The 21,199-nt window shown below is 44.2% G+C and overlaps 1 protein-coding gene and 1 pseudogene across 9 annotated transcripts in view; both read left to right on the top strand.

Annotated features, from left to right (window-relative positions):
- The window catches only part of AAK1 (AP2 associated kinase 1), a 189,616-nt gene that overhangs the window by 147,428 nt on the left and 20,989 nt on the right, over window positions 1–21,199 (top strand). For 6 of the 8 annotated variants that reach the window (XM_053587787.1, XM_053587791.1, XM_053587790.1 and 3 more), the window contains exons 17-19: window positions 6,830–6,925; window positions 18,341–18,442; window positions 20,110–20,211. In XM_053587787.1, the coding sequence (XP_053443762.1) occupies window positions 6,830–6,925; window positions 18,341–18,442; window positions 20,110–20,211 (300 nt within the window). The remainder of the gene's footprint in view (window positions 1–6,829; window positions 6,926–18,340; window positions 18,443–20,109; window positions 20,212–21,199) is intronic. The other 2 variants (XM_053587789.1, XM_053587792.1) reach the window with 2 other exon arrangements.
- Window positions 1,991–4,475, top strand: LOC128583556 (forkhead box protein M1-like; annotated as a pseudogene). The gene has a single exon (XR_008379492.1). The product of XR_008379492.1 is annotated as a forkhead box protein M1-like (transcript).

Here is a 21,199-nt window from a genome sequence, read left to right as displayed (position 1 = left end):
AATTAAGTGGAAAATAACCAAAAGGAAATCCAAAAACAGAATCAAATAAGAGATGAACGATATGAAGAATATAAAAAGGATATAGCAGAGCTGAAGGAACTGAAGCAGTCAATTAGGGAACTTAAAGATGCAACAGAAAGTATCAGCAACAGGTTAGACCATGCAGAAGAAAGAATTTCAGAGGTAGAAGACAAAGTTCTTGAGATAACTCAGATAGTAAAAGAGGCAGAAAAGAAGAGAGAGAAATGTTTTCCTGTTGATGAGTTATATACATTCATTTGTGAAAATCTGGAGACGTGAAAAGAAGTCCAAATAAGCAGAGGGTGAAGAAAAAAGAACTCATGATTACACTCTGAAAGAAGTACAGATTTGCTGACATTTCACAGTATTTATATCTAGAATTTTATTTCTGCATATAAAGTTTTTTCCAATATTACATGCTATATATTCAGTTTGTCATTTTTTCTCTTTTCTTTCAAACTTGTTTTATTTTAAAATACTTCAGAGACTTAAGAGCAGTGACTGTATTTCTTTTCTTCCTACTACCTTTAAAAGTACTTAGTTAAAAACCCACTTTAATATAATAACAAAATTATAGAGATTGTGAACAGATTAGTGGTTCCAAAGAATAGCAGCAGGGTGAGTGTGACCGTAAAGGAGCAGGATGAGGTTGGCCTTTTGTGTGATGAGCAGCTCTGTGTCATGAGTGTGGTGGAGCCTGTGCTAATCTATGCCTAGACTCAAACTGCAGAGAACTATTTAGTATATACGCAGGTTGGAGGAAGTGAAGTAAGGGTCCCAGAGGGATTTAAGGCTCTCATGAGAGGATGGTTTAGAGAGGGAGAACTAGGGCTTGACGGGGGAGTTATGGACCACTGTGAAAGTTGGGGGCAGAGGAGGGAGGTTAAGGGCCTGAGGGGAAGTTGAGTGTTGGAAGGTATAAAGTCGGGATCCTAGGAAGTGCTGGAAATCAGAGGAAGGTGTGAGAGGTAGTAGGGATTCAGAGTCCAGGGAAGGGAGGTGGGAGTGGAGTGAGTAGTGAGCTGCCCTTCCTTGAACTGCCAGGGCAGGCACTCACAGCCCGTGAATCCCATTTGCCAGTCACTGAGCTAAATGTGGTAGCAGCTGCTGGGGCTGACTGGTCACTGGGTAGAACATGGCTGCAGGGAGGTGGAGGGTGCCCAGCGGTAGCCTTAAAGTGCCTCCTGGCCTCTCGCACCCCACCACCCTTCTTTAGCGCCACTGGGCTACCCACTGAGAGGATGTCACTGCACCTCCCTCTTCCTTTCTGCCACACTTGGGCATCAACACCCCAGTCTGCCCCCGTTGCCTTGGCCTCTTGCACATCCCTTGGGATGGGGGGGGCACACCTAAGGAAGAGTAGACTTCAATTCTGGGTCTGGGGTGCTAGGTTTCGACATTGCAGGGGCCTTTGGGTTGAAACAAGCACTGTGTGTCTTTGAAGCCAGATGGGAAGGTTGTTGGTCCATCCAGCAGTCCCACCTTTGCTTTTCACAAACTGTATCTTGTTGGGCCTGAGGAGGTGGCACTGGGGATGGCATATGTGGGCACATGACAGTGGCCAAGTCCAAGGGATGCAGAGCACTGGGTAGAGGAGAGCAAGGACCTGGAGCACAGGCTATCACGGGGAGAGGAGCAGGGGAGAAGGAGGCCCAGTCAGCCTTCCAGTGAAGAGAGACATGGAATAAGATGGATGGAGTGGATATAAGAAACTCTCCTGCGGTGCCGGACCCCATCCCCGGCCCCGGCCAGGGACCCCCTCCCCTCCCGGGATCCCCCGGGGTTCCCACCCCTCCCGCACTGCCGGGGACCCGGCCGGCCCGGCGCGAGTCCCTGTCCGGGGCCCTGGCTCGGCCCTCAGGTTGGAGGAGCCCGAAGCCCGCCCTCCGAGCGACAGCCGGCGATGGGGCTGCAGTCTGTAGGGTCCATGCTTATAATTCTCAATGGAGAGTGAAAACAAAGATTCATAATGAAAACCAGCCCCTGGCAGCCACTGATTCTCAAAAGACAGAGGCTGCCCCTTCCTGTTCAAAATGCCCCAGGTGAAACATCAGAGGAGGAACCTAAGAGACTCCCTGCTCAACAGGAGCCTAGTCAAGCACTGGCCTCCAAAGAAGTGGCAGAGTCGAGCTCCTGCAAGTTTCCAGCTGGGATCAAGATTATTAACCATCCCACCATGCCCAATACCCAAGTGGTGGCCATCCCCAGCAATGCCAATATACAGAGCATCATCACAGCATTGACTGCCAAAGGCAAAGAGAGTGGCAGCAGTGGACCCAACAAATTCATCCTCATCAGCTGTGGGGGAGCCCCAACTCACACTGCAGGACTCCAGCCTCAAACCCACATCACCAATGATGCTAGGAAGACAACAGTGATCACCGAAACATTGGGACCCAAACCTGCAGCTAGGGATGTGAATCTTCCCAGGCCACCTGGAACCCTTTTGGGACAGAGACGGGAGAGCTGTGCAGGAGGTGAGGCAGCAGGCTGCACTCTTGACAACAGCTTAACCAACATCCAGTGACTTGGAAAGATGAGCTCTGATGGACTGGGCTCCTGTGGCATTAAGCAAGAGATGGAAGAAAAGGAGAATTGTCACCTGGAACAGAAACCAGTTAAGGTTGAGGAGCCCTCAGGAGCATCGACATCCTGGCACGACTCTGTGTCTGAGCGGCCACTCTACTCTTACATGGCCATGATACGGTTCGCCATCAACAGCACTGAGAGGAAGCACATGACCTTGAAAGACATCTATACCTGGATTGAGGACCACTTCCCCTATTTTAAGCACATTGCCAAGCCAGGTTGGAAGAATTCCATTAGCCACAACCTTTCTCTCCATGATATGTTTGTTCGGGAGACATCTGCCAATGGCAAGGTTTCCTTCTGGACCATTCATCCCAGTGCCAATCGCTACTTGACCTTGGACCAGGTTTTTAAGCCACTGGACCCAGGGTCTCCACAATCGCCTGAGCACTTGGAATCACAGCAGAAACGACCAAATCCTGAGCTCCAACGGAATGTGACCATCAAAACTGAACTCCGGCTGGGCGCACGGCGGAAGATGAAGCCACTGCTACCTCGGGTCAGCTCACACCTGGTACCCATACAGTTCCCAGTGAATCAGTCACTGGTGTTGCAGCCCTCAGTGAAGGTGCCGTTGCCCTTGGCAGCTTCACTCATGAGCTCGGAGCTCGCCCGCCATAACAAGCAAGTCCACATTGCCCCCAAGGTACTGCTGGCCGATGAGGGCATAGCCCCTCTCCCTGCTGCAGGGCCAGTGAAAGAGGAGAAGCTCCTGCTGGGGGAAGGACTGTCTTCTTTTCTTCCAGTTCAGTCCATCAAAGAGGAAGAACCCCCTCCTGGGGAGGAGACACTGCACTTAGCAAGACCCATCAAAGTGGAGAGCCCGCCCTTGGAAGAGTGGCCCTCCCCGTACCCATCTTTCAAAGAGGAATTATCTCACTCCTGGGAAGATTCATCCCACACTCCCACCCCAAAGTCCAAGAAGTCCCACAGTGGCATCAAGTCCCCAGCCCGGCGTGTCTCGGAAATGCTCGTAATTAAACGCAGGGAGAGGAGGGAGATGAGCCGGTCTCGAAGGAAACAGCATCTGCGGCCTCCCTGCCTTGATGAGCCTGAGCTGCTCTTCTCAGAGGGTCCCAGCACTTCCCAACATGCCACAGAACTCCCTTTCCTAGCAGATTCCTCTGAGCCTGTCCCCCAACTTGTCTACTCTCAGGAGGAGGGAGGATCTTTTAAGACACCCATAAAGGAGACACTGCCCATCTCCTCCACTCCCAGCAAATCTGTTCTTCCCAGAACCCCTGAATCCTGGAGGCTCACACCCCCAGCCAAAGTAGGAGGGCTAAATTTCAGCCCAGTACAAACCCCCCATGGGGCCTTTGGCAACCTTCCTGATTCCCTGGGGCTGATGGATCCCAGCGCTACTCCACTGAAAAGTGTTCCCTCTTTGACTCACCCGGAGAGCTCCTCTATTCAGAACCCTTTGAACTTAACACTGACCCCTTTGGCAACTCCTCCCCCTCAAATATGGAGGTCCCCAAGCCAGGCTCCCCAGAGCCACAGGCTCCCAGCCTTTCAGCCAATTGTTCTCTGACAGAAGGCCTTGTTCTGGACACGATGAATGACAGCCTCAGCAAGATCCTGCTGGACATCAGCTTCCCTGGCCTGGAGGAGGACCTGCTGAGCCCTGACAACATCAACTGGTCCCAGTTCATTCCTGAGCTGCGGTAGAGACCTGGTCTTGTCCTTGTGCTCAAGCTGTCCACCATCCCAGGAACGCATGTGTCTCAGCAGCCCAAGGCTCTGTGTACCCCAGACCTCTGAGTGAGGACGGCAGTAGGGGCCCATCCTGCATCTCCTCGCTCTATTCTGCTTGATTATGCCGAGGCAGCTATCACACCCTGGCCATTGCTGAGACCTTATACTCCCAAGAGACTGAGGCTTCTACTCTCCCTGCCAGGAGCTGAAGAGTAGGAATGACGAAAGCAATGAAGAAAAGAGATTAGGAACACCCCAAACTGTTTCCATTCTGTGCCCAGCAGTCTCTCACCTTCCCTGATCCTTGCAGGGTGGCTTTTGTAAATAGTGTAAATTCTCCAAATTCTCCTCTAATTATAAATGTAAGCTTATTTCCTTAGATCATTATCTAAAGATTGCCAGAAAGTGGGTAGGATGACCATGGGTTTCCATTTGGTTTTGTTCCTTGCTTTTAGTTTCTAGAAAATGGAGGGCCTGCAGTGCACGGTTTCTTCCAGGCCAAGGTACCTGCATCGAGGGTTCTTTATTGTAGTCACTCAGACAAGCATATCTGCTTGCAGGGTCCTTTTTATTGCCCCTCCCTTCCACCTCCCCATGTTTCAAGTCACCTTTCCTGCACGAAGAAATCCTAGTTAAAAAGGTCTTTTGTATTGGGCCGGGAGTTGAATACAGGGTGGGGGGATGGATGCAGTTGAAGCAAAGAGTGGGTACCCAGATGTGCCCCCATTAGATATTTCTCTGATAATGTCCCTAATCATGCCAGGGAGACTCACATTGATGAGAACTCAGGCAGAGGCTTGAGAAGGCTGAAAGGGCCCCCGATCTGCCTGGCTTCCTTCACTTGCACCTCAGTTTTGCAAAGAGCCACCCTAAGCCCCAGCTGACTGCAGAAATGGGAGGCAGCTCAGAAACACTACTGCAACTACCTGTCAATAAAACCCAGGGTGGAAAAAAAAAAAAAAAGAAACTCTCCTATTTACAGCAGCTCGACAGACCCCAAAGGATCCTGCTCATACCAGAGGCCAAGCTGGAGAGAGAGAGACACCAAGAGACAGGAATACGCAGAGTCAGAGCAGGGAGAGAAAGAAATCAGAGCCAGGTGCCCAGAGATGCCGCCCATAATGCCCGTACACATCCAGTACTTTGATTCTTCTGCAAACCCACTTTACAGACCGAATGGGGGGCCCACACAGATGAAGAGAAATGTCCTACATTCAATGGCCCATGCCAGGGGTGTTTGTAGAGGGGATACTGGCCCTCAGCTCTTGCACATTCAACTTCACGCCACTTGGGTGGAGAAGGAAGGATTCAGGGGCATTGAGAAAGGGGTGTTCAGGAAGGAGACAGGGTGATGTGACTGGGGTGAAGTGAAGACAGAATAGAGTGTGGGGGTGGGATGCTCCTACCTGTACGACTGCAGTGGCTGTGATGGAGACACAGGTGTGTGTGACACGGGCACTAGTGAAGTGAAGAGAGATATGCACAATTTTTGTGCACATAAAAACTGGTGAAAACTGAATCGTTTAGGTCACAGTATCATCCCCGTATCAGAGATACCGTACTACTGTTGCATAAGATGTCATGGGGGAAGCTGGCTGGAGGGTTCACTGGACTCTAGATAGAGCAACTCTCTGAATTCTGTGATTATTTCAAACTAAAATATTTTTTTAAAACCTACTTTATAGGAAGCAAAATGAGATTTTAATTAATGAACAGGTGGAATACTAAAATACAATGTAAAGAATGATGAAACTGAGACCTGGATTCTGACCCTCTTTCTGCTGGTGGACCTCTGGTTTGTCTTTCAACTTTTAGGCTTCATTTTCTTTTCTAGAAAATAAGGAAATTGTGCTAGAAAATTCTAAGCTCTTTTCAAGCTCTGACATTCCACAAGGTGTATATTTTTGTACATCTGTAATTTTCGAAATATAGAATGAATCCAGGAGTATGTTAAATGTGGTTGAGAGGCTAGGGCTTATCTGACCTTGCAATAGGCAAGAAGTCTTTTTCTGCCCTTTCCTGTGTGCCTCTTCCTAGGCCTTATGTCACATTAGACGTTGTGATGATGTAATAGAACTTTAAGTTCCCATAGGACCTCAAGGGGTGGTAGGTACATAGGAAGTACCTTTATACACAGATGCTAGGTTACAGAACAGACAGTGTTTTGTTTACATGCCAAAATATGTGCCATAGACAGTAATTCCCGTAGGAATTCCGAATGAGATCAATATCAGTATAGACTGCAGTATCCAAGGAAGAAAAATTTCAGACACATAAATATCCTGGTTTTATCATTAATTCCATCTCATAGTATGTGACAAGGATCAGTTTGTCTATCTCATACTTTGCTGTTACACTGGGTTATATCCACTCAGCCCACTTTATTCTGAGTTTAGACTTACTCTGTAGTTTGAGCTGTTTGATGAAAAGATGGTAAACTCCTCCTCTAGATTGACTTAATGTTTTTTGCTTTTCTCTTTTTTTCTCTCTTGACCTCTCCTTCCCCTCCAATCAACTCCAGCTGAAAAAAGGAAGGGTGGGCAGACTGCGGACTCCGGCCTCCCACTTCTAAGCGTATCTGATCCTTTCATTCCTCTTCAAGTACCTGATGCACCAGGTAGGTGAATAGAAGTGATCTGAGGTGAAGCAGCTTGGTTCTTCTGTAAGGAACCAAAACAGGAACCCTGAAGAGTTCTGTTTTAAACATGCCATGGAAAAGATCTGAATTTCAAGCCTGAATTGTAGGGTGTTGTTATATATTATTGCTGTGTCTCAATAAGAAGGGCAAACTTGTCTTGGAGGGTACCAGCCCTTACCAAAGATTCAGTTTGTGTTATAGCAAATCATATGCCGTATCATATCAGTGTTCTGTTCTTCATCCTGATTATATTAATGGTAATGTGAGGGGCCAGTATATTGACAAGAACATTACTCCAATATGATTGTAACAGTGTGGGGAGAGAAACACCTATAAGCATATGATAAAAGGAATAACATGAATAGTGGCTATAAAGTAATAATGACATTGTGAGTGACTTCCTGTCCAGGACTTATTTTTCTGTAATGTACGTTTATAATATAAAAATACTAAAAATAATGAAGGTTGATAGAGAATGTGAACCAGGGGACCTGGGCTCCCTTCCAGGCTCAGGGCTTGGCTCTTCATCAGTGAACAGAGTTCTAGGTACTGCAGGAGTTCACATACCCTTGTTAGTCTGCCACATCCCAGTTTTTAAGTAAGCGGTCTTAGAAGTCGTGAATGCTAAAGATTTCCCTTCCTGCTCCCTTCCTGTACTTGTCTTTTGGTGGGGAGGGGTTCTGGAGAACAGAAGCTGCCCTTTCTCTTTTCTGTCAGTCTCATCAAAAAAGCAGATAGATGCACCTGCAACTCCCTAAAGGCAGCTGGTGGTCGTTTTGCTTCTGATAATTTCCTTTTTCCACATTGTTATCCCTGCCAATTCTTGACCTTGAACTGATAGAATAAGCTTGGTTTTTTTCTTCTCTTCAAAAATGGTAAAAATCACCAGGTATGGTGGTTCATGCCTGTAATCCTAGCACTCTGGGAAGCTGATCTCCTGAGCTCACAGGTTCAAAACCAGCCTGAGCAAGAGCGAGACCCCGTCTCTAAAAATAGCTAGGCGTTGTGGTGGGCGCCTGTAGTCCCAGCTACTTGGGAGGCTGAGGCAAGAGAATTAGCCCAAGAGTTGGAGGCTGCTGTGAGCTATCACACCTCTGCACTCTACAGAGGGTGACAAAGTGAGACTCCATCTCAAAAACAAAAAAAGAAAAATGGTAAAAATATTTGGTTGCCTCAAGACTGGAAGTGACTGTGATGTTCATAATCCTTTCCTTACTAAGGTAGACCACAGCCAGGGTATCAAAACAGGTGTTTTTTTGTTTCGTTTTGTTTTGTTTTTTAGAACTTTGGGGCAGTGGACAATAGCCTTCAGGATTTTGGCGGGGGTGGGGGGGGTATTTAAAGATAATTTGTTGACCTTTCTAAGAAGCATTAAATACTTTCTTTAATTGGGTAGTACTGTGTAACTTTATAGCTTACTAGACCTGGATGTAGCTCAAAAATACTAAAATTCACCAAGGAATGATTCAGTGCAGGGTGGTTAAAGAAAAAAGGGAAGAAAGGAATCAAACAGAAATCCTTTCCTCTTTTGCGCCCTTCAGGTATGCTTAGCAATACTTAGAAAAGCCAGGTTTGAACACAGTGTTGGTAGGTGGAGGCTATAAACTCAAGGTGGGGCCCAGTTACCTCTTGTCCTCCTATTGGAACAGTCATGGGATCAGCGAGGGAAAGGGGTTATGGAGACATTCTCCCTTTGACACCCCTGGGTTCTTGCCTTGCGTTGTCCAGCTAGCCCATGGGCTGTAGAAGCTGGAAGGATGACCTTTTTTGCACAGGGCAGAGAATGAGGGCCCATAGGCAAGTAGCTGTGTTCTGTAGGTGGATCTAGGATCCCTCTGGATCAGGGTTGGGAAGCCAGGTGTATGAGTCAGGTGGCTCAGGAGATGGGCTCCAGGTTGTGGAGACAAGTCTGGAGCCACCAGGACCAGCTCTGTGCCATCCTGCTCCCTTATTGTCATCTTGCCTATCTTCTGATACTCCATACTTCTCTCATTCTGGTACATTCCTGCTACACTTTAATACCAATTAAGCCATAACCTCTCTTGGGTTTCCGTGGAAAATCTATTAAAAGGGACATTTAATTTAATTGCACGAGTGTCTTAATCGCTTTCTTATCTGTCAGGACAGCCTTATCTGTTGAAAACATAAATTCCACCATTAACTCCTTTGTAATCCAGTGAATTATCATGTCACTGCGTGAGCATGAAATCCATACCTCTTACTGTAACCTACAAGGCCCTACTGGAATGCCCGTGGCTACCCTCTAACTTCAGCTCACAGGACACTTCCCTAGTCTTTCCTCCAGCAGACTAGGCTTGTTCCTGTCTCAGGGCCTTTGTACTTGCTGATACTCTGCCTGGAAAACTTTTCCCTCAGCTCTGCTCCTTTGCGTCATTTGACATTTGGGTCTCAGCTTAATAAATGCCATCTTCTCCGAAAGGCCCAGTGAGGTCCCACACGCACTCTCAGTCACACCCCCAGCTGGCTTCTTCATAGTATTTGTCGGGACAGTGTCTGATCTTACTTGATCATTATCTGTCTTTCCTCATCAGAATGTCCATGTCCTGAGAGAGGCCATGTCTCTTTTACCAATGTATCTCCAGTGCCAAGAACACTGCCTGGCATAGTCGGCACTCAGTGAATATTTGCAGAACAGACGGATGATTGAAATAAAACCTGAGTCTGGAAGCCTTTCAGTGGTCCCATCCATTTCTGTCCTAGACACCAGGCTCCAGGCTCCATGGCGTTACCGCTGTACCTCCACCACCCCTACCAGACCTCCCACCCACTCTTTGAGTGTGAATAGAGGAAAGCACAGCCCACATGTCAGAAAGCTGCCAACCCCTGAGCAGGTGAAAGACGCACAGCTGGGCTGAGCAGCTTCTTCAGTTCCATCCTCTCATGGTACCCTCCAGAATTGGGCCAAGTTTGTTACCACTGTGGCTTTGACTGTTTTATTTAACATTTAGCCCCTAGAACATTCATTTGAATAGTCCTTCGTCAAGGCCCCTGTGTCCTTCCTGAGTATCTTAAAATGCTGAAAGAGGAAAGGGCTTAGGGTTCATTGTTTCTCCGAGACCTGGGCAAACTGCAAGTTTGTTTTTTCCCCCTAAGAGGCATTCTGTCATACCTCCAGCCTACTGTGGACACCATTTAGACCTGCTGGTTGTTGGTTGGTTGGTTGGTTCATTTGTGTGTATTGCCCACACGCCCATTTCCTACACTCACCGTCCTGATGAGAATCATGGAATCTGTGGCTCCTGGAACCCATGCCTTTCACTGACTTCACATTTTTATTTTATACTTTTAAAATTCTTTCACATATAATTTCCTTTGATCTTACAGATATCAAGGAGTGGCAGGTGGTATCTGTATGTCAGGTAACACCCCTGATTTTGTGGGTGAGGGAGTGAGGCTGTAGTGCTGCTCTGCGCAAGGCCGCACATTCCTCTTACCTGTGTTCCTCAAGCAGTGAGTGTTTCTTTTGTCTCTGGGACAGTTTTCAGACCAATAAAGCCTTTGACTAGATAGCTAAATTTAAGGTTTAGGGAAATATAAAAATGGATTTGAACTTGTAAGAGCTGGGTTCTAGCCACTTGGTAGCGAGGTGATTTTGATCAAATCTTTTAAACTGTGTGCTTATTTTTAAATTTGACAATACTAAAACCTACCTCATGGGGTAGTCATGAGGTTCAGATGAAATCACGTATTTGGAATTGCTATCTGAATGTTATAACTTTGGTTCTGCATCCTTATTCCCAATGTGGCAGTCCTTGTTATTAGGAAGTGATATTTTCTCTTGTTGAAATGAAACTTGTTATTACAACCTTTCACTTTTGCACAGCTGAGAGCCATTAAAATAGATTTCCTGGATATAGTGATTGACAAACTGTGGGTAAAGGGGCACTGGATGATTGTGGGTTGGTTTATTTGTTTTAAGAGTAATTTTTATGTTTCAAAACACTATGAAACAAATTTTCTCAGGAAATCTAGAATGAAAATCATAGCCATGAGCATTTGTATACTCACAAAGCTGCCAAATAATGCATGGCTAGTGAGTCTCAGAATGTTTCACTGATGTTCACATGCTGCTTGTTCGTTTATTTTGCCTTCTGTTTGTCTTAGGAAACAGATAAGCTATAGGTAATACCAAACTTTTTAAGCACCGTGGGAAAAGGCCAAACATGGTGGCTCACATCTATAATCCTAGCATCCCAGGAGGCTGAGGCAGGAGGATCATTTGAGCTTAGGAGTTTGAGATCAACCTGAGCAAGAGCAAGACCCCATCTCTAATAAAAATATAAAACTAGCTGGGCATCATGGCACATGCCTGTATTCCCAGCTACTCTGGATGCTGAGGCAAGAGGATTGCTTGAGCCCACGAGTTTGAGGTTGCTGTGAGCTATGATGATGCCATGGCACTTTACCAAGGGCAACAGAGGGAGACTCTACTCAAATAAATAAAGTGAAAGAGATTGAGGAATTTTCTCTGAAAATTTGGGAAAAGAGTTTTTAATCATTTATTTTTAAACTGTGGTAAAATATACATAATCAAATTTACCATGTTAACCATTTTTTTTTTTTTTTTTTGTAGAGACAGAGTCTCACTTTATGGCCCTTGGTAGAGTGCCGTGGCCTCACACAGCTCACAGCAACCTCCAACTCCTGGGCTTAAGCGATTCTCCTGCCTCAGCCTCCCGAGTAGCTGGGACTACAGGTGCCCGCCACAACGCCCAGCTATTTTTTGGTTGCAGTTTGGCTGGGGCCGGGTTGGAACCCGCCACCCTCGGTATATGGGGCCGGCGCCTTACCGACTGAGCCACAGGCGCCACCCCATGTTAACCATTTTTAAGTGTATAGCTCAAAGCATTAAGTACATTCACATTGTTTTATAACCATGACCACCATCCACCACACAACTTTTTTCCTCCGTAAAATTGAAACTCTGTACTCATTAAACAGTAACTCTCTATTTCCCTCTCTCCCTAACCCCTGGCAACCACCATTCCACTTTCTGTCTCAATGCATTTAACTACTATAGGAACTTCATATAAGTGGATTCACACAGTATTTATCCTTTTGTGAGGGGCTTATTTAAGTTAGCACAATGTCCTGAAAGTTCATCCATGTTCTGGCTTATGTCAGAATTCTAAGGCTGAATAATATACCCTTATAGACACATGCCACATTTTCTTTATCCTTTTATCAATCAATGGACACTTGTGTTGTTTCTATATTTTGGCTTTTGTGAAAAATGCTGCTATGAGCATAGGTGTACAGATACCTCTTCAAGACCTTACTTTCAATTTTGGAGGGTATATACCCAGAAATGGAATTGCCAGTTCCTATAGTAATTCTATTTTTTAATTTTTTTGAGAATTACTGTAGTGTTCTCCATAGAGGCTATACCATTGGTATTTCTACCAGCTATGCACAAAGATTTGAGGAAATGACATTTTTAACAACAATTCAATACCGATCTCTTGACATTGGTGTTCCACAAGACTGAACAAGAATGTATTAGTTGTCCCCTAAGTGCTACTTCCTAGTATTAGAGACACTGTTTTTTTAAGTACTCTTTGGTTGATGGCACTTTACCAGCTCTTGAAATGTTAAGCAAGAAAAGCTGTGTTTTCTTACTGGTTTGTTGTCAAGTTGGGCATTACTCCACAGCTGTGTGCCTGGCATTGTCCTCATTTATGACTACAATCTTGTGATACTGTGACGTCCAAGGCTGATCATAAGATATGTTTTTACTCTTACAAGTTCATCTTCCTGCAGATTTAATTCTTCAAAATGGACTTGGAATAGGGGATTGTGTTTGACTTTTGCTTCCAATTTGCAGATGTCACAGATGGTCTAATGTCTCATTCTCAATGATGGGAACTATTTAGAGTGACTAGATTTCATTTCATTTTTAAAACGTCATCTCTCATCACAGGACCTCAGGGCTTACACCCCAAGTCAGATGAGACATTTCCAAAACCATAAAGCTGAAATGGCCACATCATCTTTTTTGGTGGGATCCTGTTGGGCTCTCCTGTGTTTGCTAGTTCAACCTGTTCTACTCCTGTTCATATTCCTGATTAGAATCAAAATGGCCTTGGCCAAGCCCTTGGTTTTATTAACCTGTATAAATAGAAATCTATACTCTCTTTTGATATTTTAAAAGACAGAAAGGTCACAACAAGCAATATCTCCCCCTCAGGAAATGGTTTTAATTACCTAACCTTAGACTGGTTTGTGAAGCATTTATTACCTTCTTGTTTTGTGATTGATATTTTTAATGACTATGTCTTTTTTTTTTTCCTGAGACAGAGCCTCAAGCTGTTGCCCTGGGTAGAGTGCCAGGGCATCACAGCTCACAGCAACCTCCAATTCCTGGGCTCAAGCAATTCTCCTGCCTCCGCCTCCCAAGTAGCTGGGACTACAGGCGCCCGCCACAATGCCTGGCTATTTTTTTGTTGCAGCTGTCATTGTTGTTTGGTAGGCCTGGGTTGTATTCAAACCCACCACCTCAGGCGTATGTGGCTGGCGCCTTAGCTGCTTGAGCCACAGGCGCCGAGCCAATTACATCTTTTTTTTGAGACAGAGTCTCATTATGTCACCCTCGGTAGAATGCTGTGGCATCACAGCTCACAGCAACCTCAAACTCTTGGGCTTCAGTGATTCTCTTGCCTCAGCCTCCCAAGTAGCTGGGACTACAGGCGCCCGCACAACGCCCAGCTATTTTTTTGTTGCAGTTGTCATTGTTTAGCTGGCCCAGACTGGCTCAAACCCGCCAACCTCAGTGCCTATGGCTGGTGCCACACCGCTGTGCTACAGGCGCCAAGCCCTAATGACTAAGTCTTGAAAGACTTCATTATTAAAGGTCTTGTGAGGAAAATCTGAAGTAGATTAGTTCCTCACTCCAACTTTAGCAACTTCCTCCTTCCCTCTTCTCTTCAGAGAGGAGGAGGTGCTCAAAGAGAAGACCCCCTTTCTCTCACCTCTCCCCTTAATTTTGAAAAGAAATACTGCTACCCTTTTTCTTCAGGGGTTCACCTTTCCAGTCCTTTAACCATGATTTCAGTGCTTCTCTAAGCTCTCACCCAGACTCATTTTATCTACAACCCTTAAGCCTTGAGAAAGAACAGAACGTGCTGACAAGAATGTAATAAGGAAACATCACCCACGGCGCCTATGGCTCAGTGAGTAGGGTGCCAGCCCCATATACCAAGGGCGGTGGGTTCATACCTGGCCCTGGCCAAACTGCAACAAAAAAAGTAGCCAGCTGTTGTGGTGAGTGCCTGTAGTCCCAGCTACTTGGGAGGCTGAGGCAAGAGAATCATCTAAGCCCAAGAGCTGGAGGTTGCTGTGAGCTGTGACATCACAGCACTCTACCTTTGGTGATAAAGTGAGATCTGCCTCTTAAAAAAAATATATATGTATATAAAAATATATATATATAAAAGATAAGGAAACATCAGCTCGGCGCCTGTGGCTCAAGCGGCTAAGGCGCCAGCCACATACACCTGAGCTGGCGGGTTCAAGTCCTACCTGGGCCACCAAACAACCATGATGGCTGCAACCAAAAAATAGCCGGGTGTTGTGGCGGGTGCCTGTAGTCCCAGCTACTTGGGAGGTGGAGACAGGAGACTTGCTTGAGCCCAGGAGTTGGAGGTTGCCGTGAGCTGTGATGCCATAGCACCTACCCAGGGTGACAGCTTGAAGCTCTGTCTAAAAAAAGAAAGAAAGGAAGGAAGGAAGGGAAAAAAATACTTAAAGATAACTTTAATAAAAAAAAAATAAAGAAACATCACCAACAGAAAAATATGGACTGTTCAAAAAAGAAAACATAAATTATCAGGCAGTATTTTTTTTTTTTTAAGAGACAGAGTTTCACTTTATTACCCTCGATAGAGTGCTGTGGCATCACAGCTCACAGCAACCTCCAACTCCTGGGCTTAGACAATTCTCTTTCCTCAGCCTCACAAGTAGCTGGGACTATGGGCGCCTGCCACAACGCTATTTTTTGTTGCAGTTTGGCCGGGGCTGGGTTTGAACCCGCCACCCTCAGATATATGAGACAGTGCCCTACCCACTGAGCCACAGGCGCCACCCCAGGCAGTATTTTTTAGAAAGCTTATTGTTATGTTGAATCTAAGAAATGTCAATTATAAACCCATGAGCTGCTGTGATTTCCACTAAATTAGTAAAGATGAAAAAAAATTCAGACTTGATAAAGATATAGGAAAATGGACACCTTCATATTCTGCTAATAGGAATATCAAAGTACAACTTTTTGAGAGGACAGTCTATCTTTTTATAACAAAGTCTTTAGGGTTTTCTTTTTTCTTATAATAAAAAAACTGTACTATTCAGAAATTATTCTAAGAAAACATGGGTATGTTTAGATATTTGAGTGTCAGAATTCATAGGAAAAGAATGGAAAGACATTCATTTAGAACTCTTAATAGTAGATATATTTAAAAGTAGAATTAGGGATAATTTTACTTTTATCCTTTGGCTTGTTTATGTTTATCAAATTTTCCTCAAGAAACTGGTTCTCTTTTTTTTGAAATAGGGTCTTGCCCTGTTACCCAGTCTGGCCATTAAATCCTAGGCTCAAATGATCCTTCCACCTTAGCTCTCCAGAGTAGCTGGAACTATAGGCACATGACACTATGTCTGGCTAAATTGTTTGTTTATTTGTTTAGAGATGGGTCTTACTATGTTGCCCTGGCTGGTCTCAAACTCCTGACCTCAAGCCATCCTTCCACTTCAGCCTCCCAAAGTGCTGGAATTACAGGCATGAGCCACCATGCCCAGCCTGGCACGACTTTTGTAATAAGGAGAAAAACAATAGAAGTTTGTTCTTCTTCTAAGTAAGGTGTGAGCTTAGGTCTTTCTACCTTCCCACCCTGTTCTTCTCACTGTACCTTTCTGGGCTGAGTTTACATGTAGAAAAGCATGTTGAGTCAGGTCTCCCCATTTCCCAAAACTTGCTACCTTGGGGCCGGTCATGTTGCCTCCTGCAGTTATTACCAGTTTGTAGCTTCAACAGAAATAATTCTATTTCTCCCTTCACATTGGATGACTGGCTTACAGTGGTAGTTAGGGTCTTTAAGTTTATCTTCATTTTATTGTGAAAATTTATATCTAGAGAGAGTAAGAGATCTTCCCAAAGTGCTGCACAAACTTACTATCAAACCCAGGTCTCCTATCTCTTAGTACCTTTATCCACCCCTCTGGTAGACCCATTCTGCCTCCTCCCCACATTTCACTATGATTCATTATTTTGTTTCAAGTTAATGCTCTAACTAAAGTTAGAGTTCTTGATGGATCAGGACTAAACGAATACTTTTGGAAGGAATCTTACTGTGTACACATTGTGAAACATTATGTCACCTGGTGGGGTTGGGTGAGGTGGCTCATGCCTATAGTCCCAGCATGCTTTGAGAGGTTAAAGCAGGAAACTTGTTTGAAGCCAGAAATTTGAGACCACTTTGGGCAATATAGCAAGATCCTCTCTTTACTAAAAAATAAAAAATTTAGCTAAGCGTGGTGGCACATGCCTATAATCCTAGCTATTTGGGAAGCTGAGGCAGAATTGTTTGACCTCAGAGTTTGAGGCCTCACTGAGCTATGATCACATCACTGTACTTCAGCTGGCCAACAGGGTGAGCCCCTGTTTCTAAAAAAACTAAAAGTGGGCCAGGCACACTGGCTTACATCTGTAATCCTAGCCCTCTGAGACGCTGAGGCAGATGAATTACTTGAGCTCAGGAGTTCAAGACTAGCCTGAGTCAGATACCCTCTCTATTAAAAATAGAAAAACTAGCAAGATGTTGTTGCAGGTGCTTATAGTCCCAGCTACTCAAGAGGCTGAGGCAAGAGGATCACTTGAGCCCAAGAGATTGAGGTTGCTTTGAGCTATGATGACTCCACAGCACTCTACCCAGGGAAACAAAGTGAGACTCTTGTCTCAAAAAATAAGAATAATAATAACAAAATAAGATTAATTACTTAAAAATAAAAAGTTACTCATTTTGTTCAATGTTAATCATATAAATTACTGTGATTCATGTTTTGCTTTAAAAACTTAGAAGAAGAGAATAAAATACTGGTACTCAAGTTTACATTAAATTTCTTCTTTTTCTAAATTTTTTTTTTAACTTTGGTATTTGCAAGAAATATTTAAATGTTGACATAGATCATGTCTTGGCAGACCTATCTTCTACTGGCAATGCTAAAGAAAGTATACTTAGGGCGGCGCCTGTGGCTCAAGGAGTAGGGCGCTGGTCCCATATGCCGGAGGTGGCGGGTTCAAACCCAGCGCCGGCCAAAAACCACAAAAAAAAAAAAGAAAGTATACTTAAATAAACAGCAACTGTTTGAGACAAAAAATAAAAAGTTACCAGGTATGACAGATTTTGTGGTTTCTGACATCCTTTTACTTCTTGGCCAAAGGACATCATCTTCAGGCTTAAATGAATTTTGTGAGATTTGGCCACAGAACAATAAGAGTACCAGCATGTCACAGGTATGCAGTTGGCAGACAATAAGTGATTGTTGGTAGTTAACTTAGATTTGAGTAAATTGATTCTCTTGGTGAGTTATAAACTGTTTCTAAATATAAGTACAAAAAAATAGGTCAAAAATTAAGAACAGGAAGGGAAATGAATACAGAAAGACTGGTGTGCAAATGTTATGGCAACTTTATTTTTAATACTAAAAACTGGAAACAACCAAGTATCTGTTAACTGGTGAATGGACGGGCAAAATGTAGCATGTCCATACAGTGAAGTGCTACTCAGCAGTAAAACAGAGCAAAGTATTGATACATGCCACTACATGGGTGAATCACAAAAGCATCATGGTAAATGAAGGAAACCAAACAAGAAGGGCTATATATTGTATGGTTTCACTTATGGGAAATTCTTGAACACACAAAACTACAAGAGACAGGAAGCAGATCCATTGTTGGCAGGGTCTGGGCTGAGAGAAGGTATTGACTGTAAAGAGCACAAAGGAGCTTTGGTGGGTGCTAGAAATGTTCTATATCCTCATTTCAGTGATTGTATGAATCTGTAAATTTGTCAGAACTAATTTTGATTGAATTTTATTATATGTAAATTATACCTCCAGAAAAACAAGCAGACAAAAAACCCTGGGCAGCATCTTAAATGCCACACAAAGTGACTACTTGGGGGAAAATCATTTTTAAACTTCAAATTTTGAAAGCCTATTGTTAACAAGTTACTGTATTCTTGTATTCATATAGTATTCTTGTATGGTGAATCTGTACCCAAAATTGATCCCTAAAATGTTTGTGTAGAAAATGTTCAATGGTCTGCTTGCATTAACATCTCATTGCATTTTTACTTTCTCTTTGCCTCCTGCCCAACCTAGAAAAACTAATTGAGGGACTCAAATCTCCTGACACTTCTCTTCTGCTCCCTGACCTCTTGCCTATGACAGATCCTTTTGGTAGCACTTCCGATGCAGTAATTGGTAAAGTCATCATCTCTGTTTCTTCAGTCATGCATGATATGTGTGTCTATTTCAGTGGTTCTCAACCTTCCTAATGCCATGATGTATTTTCATTGTTACAAAGGGATCGCAACCCACAGGTTGAGAACCGCTGGTCTATTTGATGACAAATATCTACTTGACAGAGCCCCAGTGAACAGCCCTGGTGAGGACTGGAAATGACACAAAGCCTTCTCGTTTGGGAGCTATTCCTTGTGCTGACCCAGAAGCCAAGGCTATTTAATCTTATTTGTTATCACTGTAAATGAGCTGTTTTTCTCTGCTTTCCAGGGGTTACAATACTGTTATTTTTGCTTTCTTGATACCCTGAGATTTCTAATGTAAATTTCTTAGGAGTGAAGAGGAATGCGGAAAAATCCATACTTACTAACAGAAAATTTCATGGAAAAAATTTGTTTCTAACTGGACCTTATCTTTACTGAAATTCATAGAACTTAGCAAATTCTTCTTTAGAAGGCCCATGTGTATACCAAGTATCGGTAACTGAAAAAAGACTTTGCCCAGTGGTTAAGCTCCATGAATAGAATCTGGGGCAGGGGCTTGGTCTGCTTCCTCTCACATTTTCCTATGCTCCAAAAGCAAAGCAGGCAAGACTTGTAAAATGTCCAAGGCCCCTCTCCTCTAGGAGGGTCCAATCATTCGAGACACAGTAATGGCTTGGACAAAAGTTCTAGAACTTCAAGAATGAGACCCCATCTCTACAAGAAATAGAAAGATTAGCCGGATGTGATGGTATGCACTCTATAGTCCCAGCTACTTGGGAGACTGAGCAGGGGATCACTCAGGTTACAATAAACTATGATGATCCACTGCAGTCTGGCCCGGGAGACAGGGTGAAACCTTGTCTCACAAGAGAAAAAATGTTCTAGAACTGAAAAATGCCATTACCTCACCAAGAAAATGGGCCTATAGCTGAGAGATGTCACATGGCACAGAATACCTCCCAACTGTGCAATGGAATGGGGTTTGAGATGGATTAATAGCATTTGCATGGTACAGAGGATGTATGCCTCTTAAAAAGTTTTCCAATTTTTTCTTTTCTTTCTTTCTTTTTTTTTTTTTGAGACAGAGTCTCACTTTGTTGCCCTTGGTAGAGTGCTGTGGCGTCACAGTCATAGCAACCTCAAACTCTTGGGCTCCAGCGATTGTCTTGCCTCAGCCTCCCCAGTAGCTGGGACTACGGGCACCCGCCACAACACCGGGCTAGTTTTTAGAGATGGGGTCTCACTTTTGGCTCAGGCTGGTCTTGAACTCGTGAGCTCACAGAGTGCTAGGATTATAAGCATGAGACACTGCACTAGGCAGATTTTCCAAATTTTAAGAAAATTAAAATTACCAGAAAAAATTAAGGTGCCTTTTTGACATGAAAGAGATTTGCTGAGTGTCTTGTGTTCTGAATTTCTAAGAACTTTTAGTCCCTAAGACTGGCTGCAGTGGTTATCCTTATACTTGCGTGCTCAGTCAGTGAAGCCCAGACACTCCAAGCAGCAGAAATAAAGTAACTTACTGCCTAAGACTGACACGGTAGAGACCTGTTAGAAAAAAGCTTTCACAGAATTTCCTGAATAACCTTCTGACCCCCTTTCCCTTACCCTTTCCTCTCCTTTCTTAATGCTCTGTTATGAAAGAAAAAGCTGATGTTGCCGTTGAGAGTCTCATACCAGGACTGGAGCCCCCAGCTCCCCAGCGCCTCCCATCTCAGACGGAATCGGTGACCTCCAACCGCACAGGTCAGTCAGGTGTCTCTGCAGCTGCAGGGCATGGTCGATTTGAGCCCTCCAAGCCAGGCTTGCCACTGTGCCAGCTGATCCTGTTAGTTCCTCCTAGACAGATGCTCTGGATTCCTACAGCCCCAGCTTCTGCATGTTAAGGGGGATATTTACTTGTTGAAGAACTTTCTGGAGTCCCGTTCTTTGTAGAGTGATCCCTGGGCTTTCTCTGGTTATAGTATTTCTTTATTCAAGATTTTTTTCACTGGTGGTAGGTTCCTTTTACTGTCTTAATTAAAGAACTCCGCTGAGCTGTAAGGATGCCCTTAACTCCTCCAGGTTACCTATCTAACAATGTCAATGGTGTCTATGGAACTCATCTTTTGTACCCAGCACAGTGCTATATATATATATGTGATTTGGTATGAAATTATAGACAAGGTTGAAATCTTCCCCAATCTAGCATTGCTTGCACTCTAATTTCAAAATTCAACCTTAGTAGAATTCCTTAAGTGACCATAAATACAGATTTGATAGTCATCGTTTTTTCTTTTCGTCCATGATTTCCTTGATAAAAGTATCTGATTTTTCAATACGGAATGGAAACCATTAGAAGTGTAGGCTCAGCACCCATAGCACAGGGGTTACAGCACCAGCCACGTACACCAAGGCTGGTGGGTTTGAAACTGGCCCAGGCCAGCTAAACAAAAATGACAACTGCAACAAAAAAATAGCCAGGCATTGTGGTGGGCACCTGTAGTCCCAGCTACTTGGGAAGTTGAGGCAAGAGAATTGCTTAAGCCCAAGCAAGAGTTGGAGGTTGCTGTGAGCTGTGACGCTACGGGAGTCTACCAAGGGCAACGTAATGAGACTCTGTCTCAAAAAAAACAAAACAAACAAATGAACAAACAAAAAAAAAAAACCGAAATGTAGGCAATGTGAGGATAGACTTATTCAGGTGAAAAACAAATTACTCCAAACGACAACATGGTTTCTTCTCCTTGCTCTC

The sequence above is a fragment of the Nycticebus coucang genome, chromosome 4 (genome assembly GCF_027406575.1).
Source record: "Nycticebus coucang isolate mNycCou1 chromosome 4, mNycCou1.pri, whole genome shotgun sequence".
Classification (NCBI taxonomy): domain Eukaryota; kingdom Metazoa; phylum Chordata; class Mammalia; order Primates; family Lorisidae; genus Nycticebus; species Nycticebus coucang.
The sequence above is the reverse complement of the archived record's forward strand: the minus strand, read 5'-3'. Positions and strand labels throughout refer to the sequence as shown.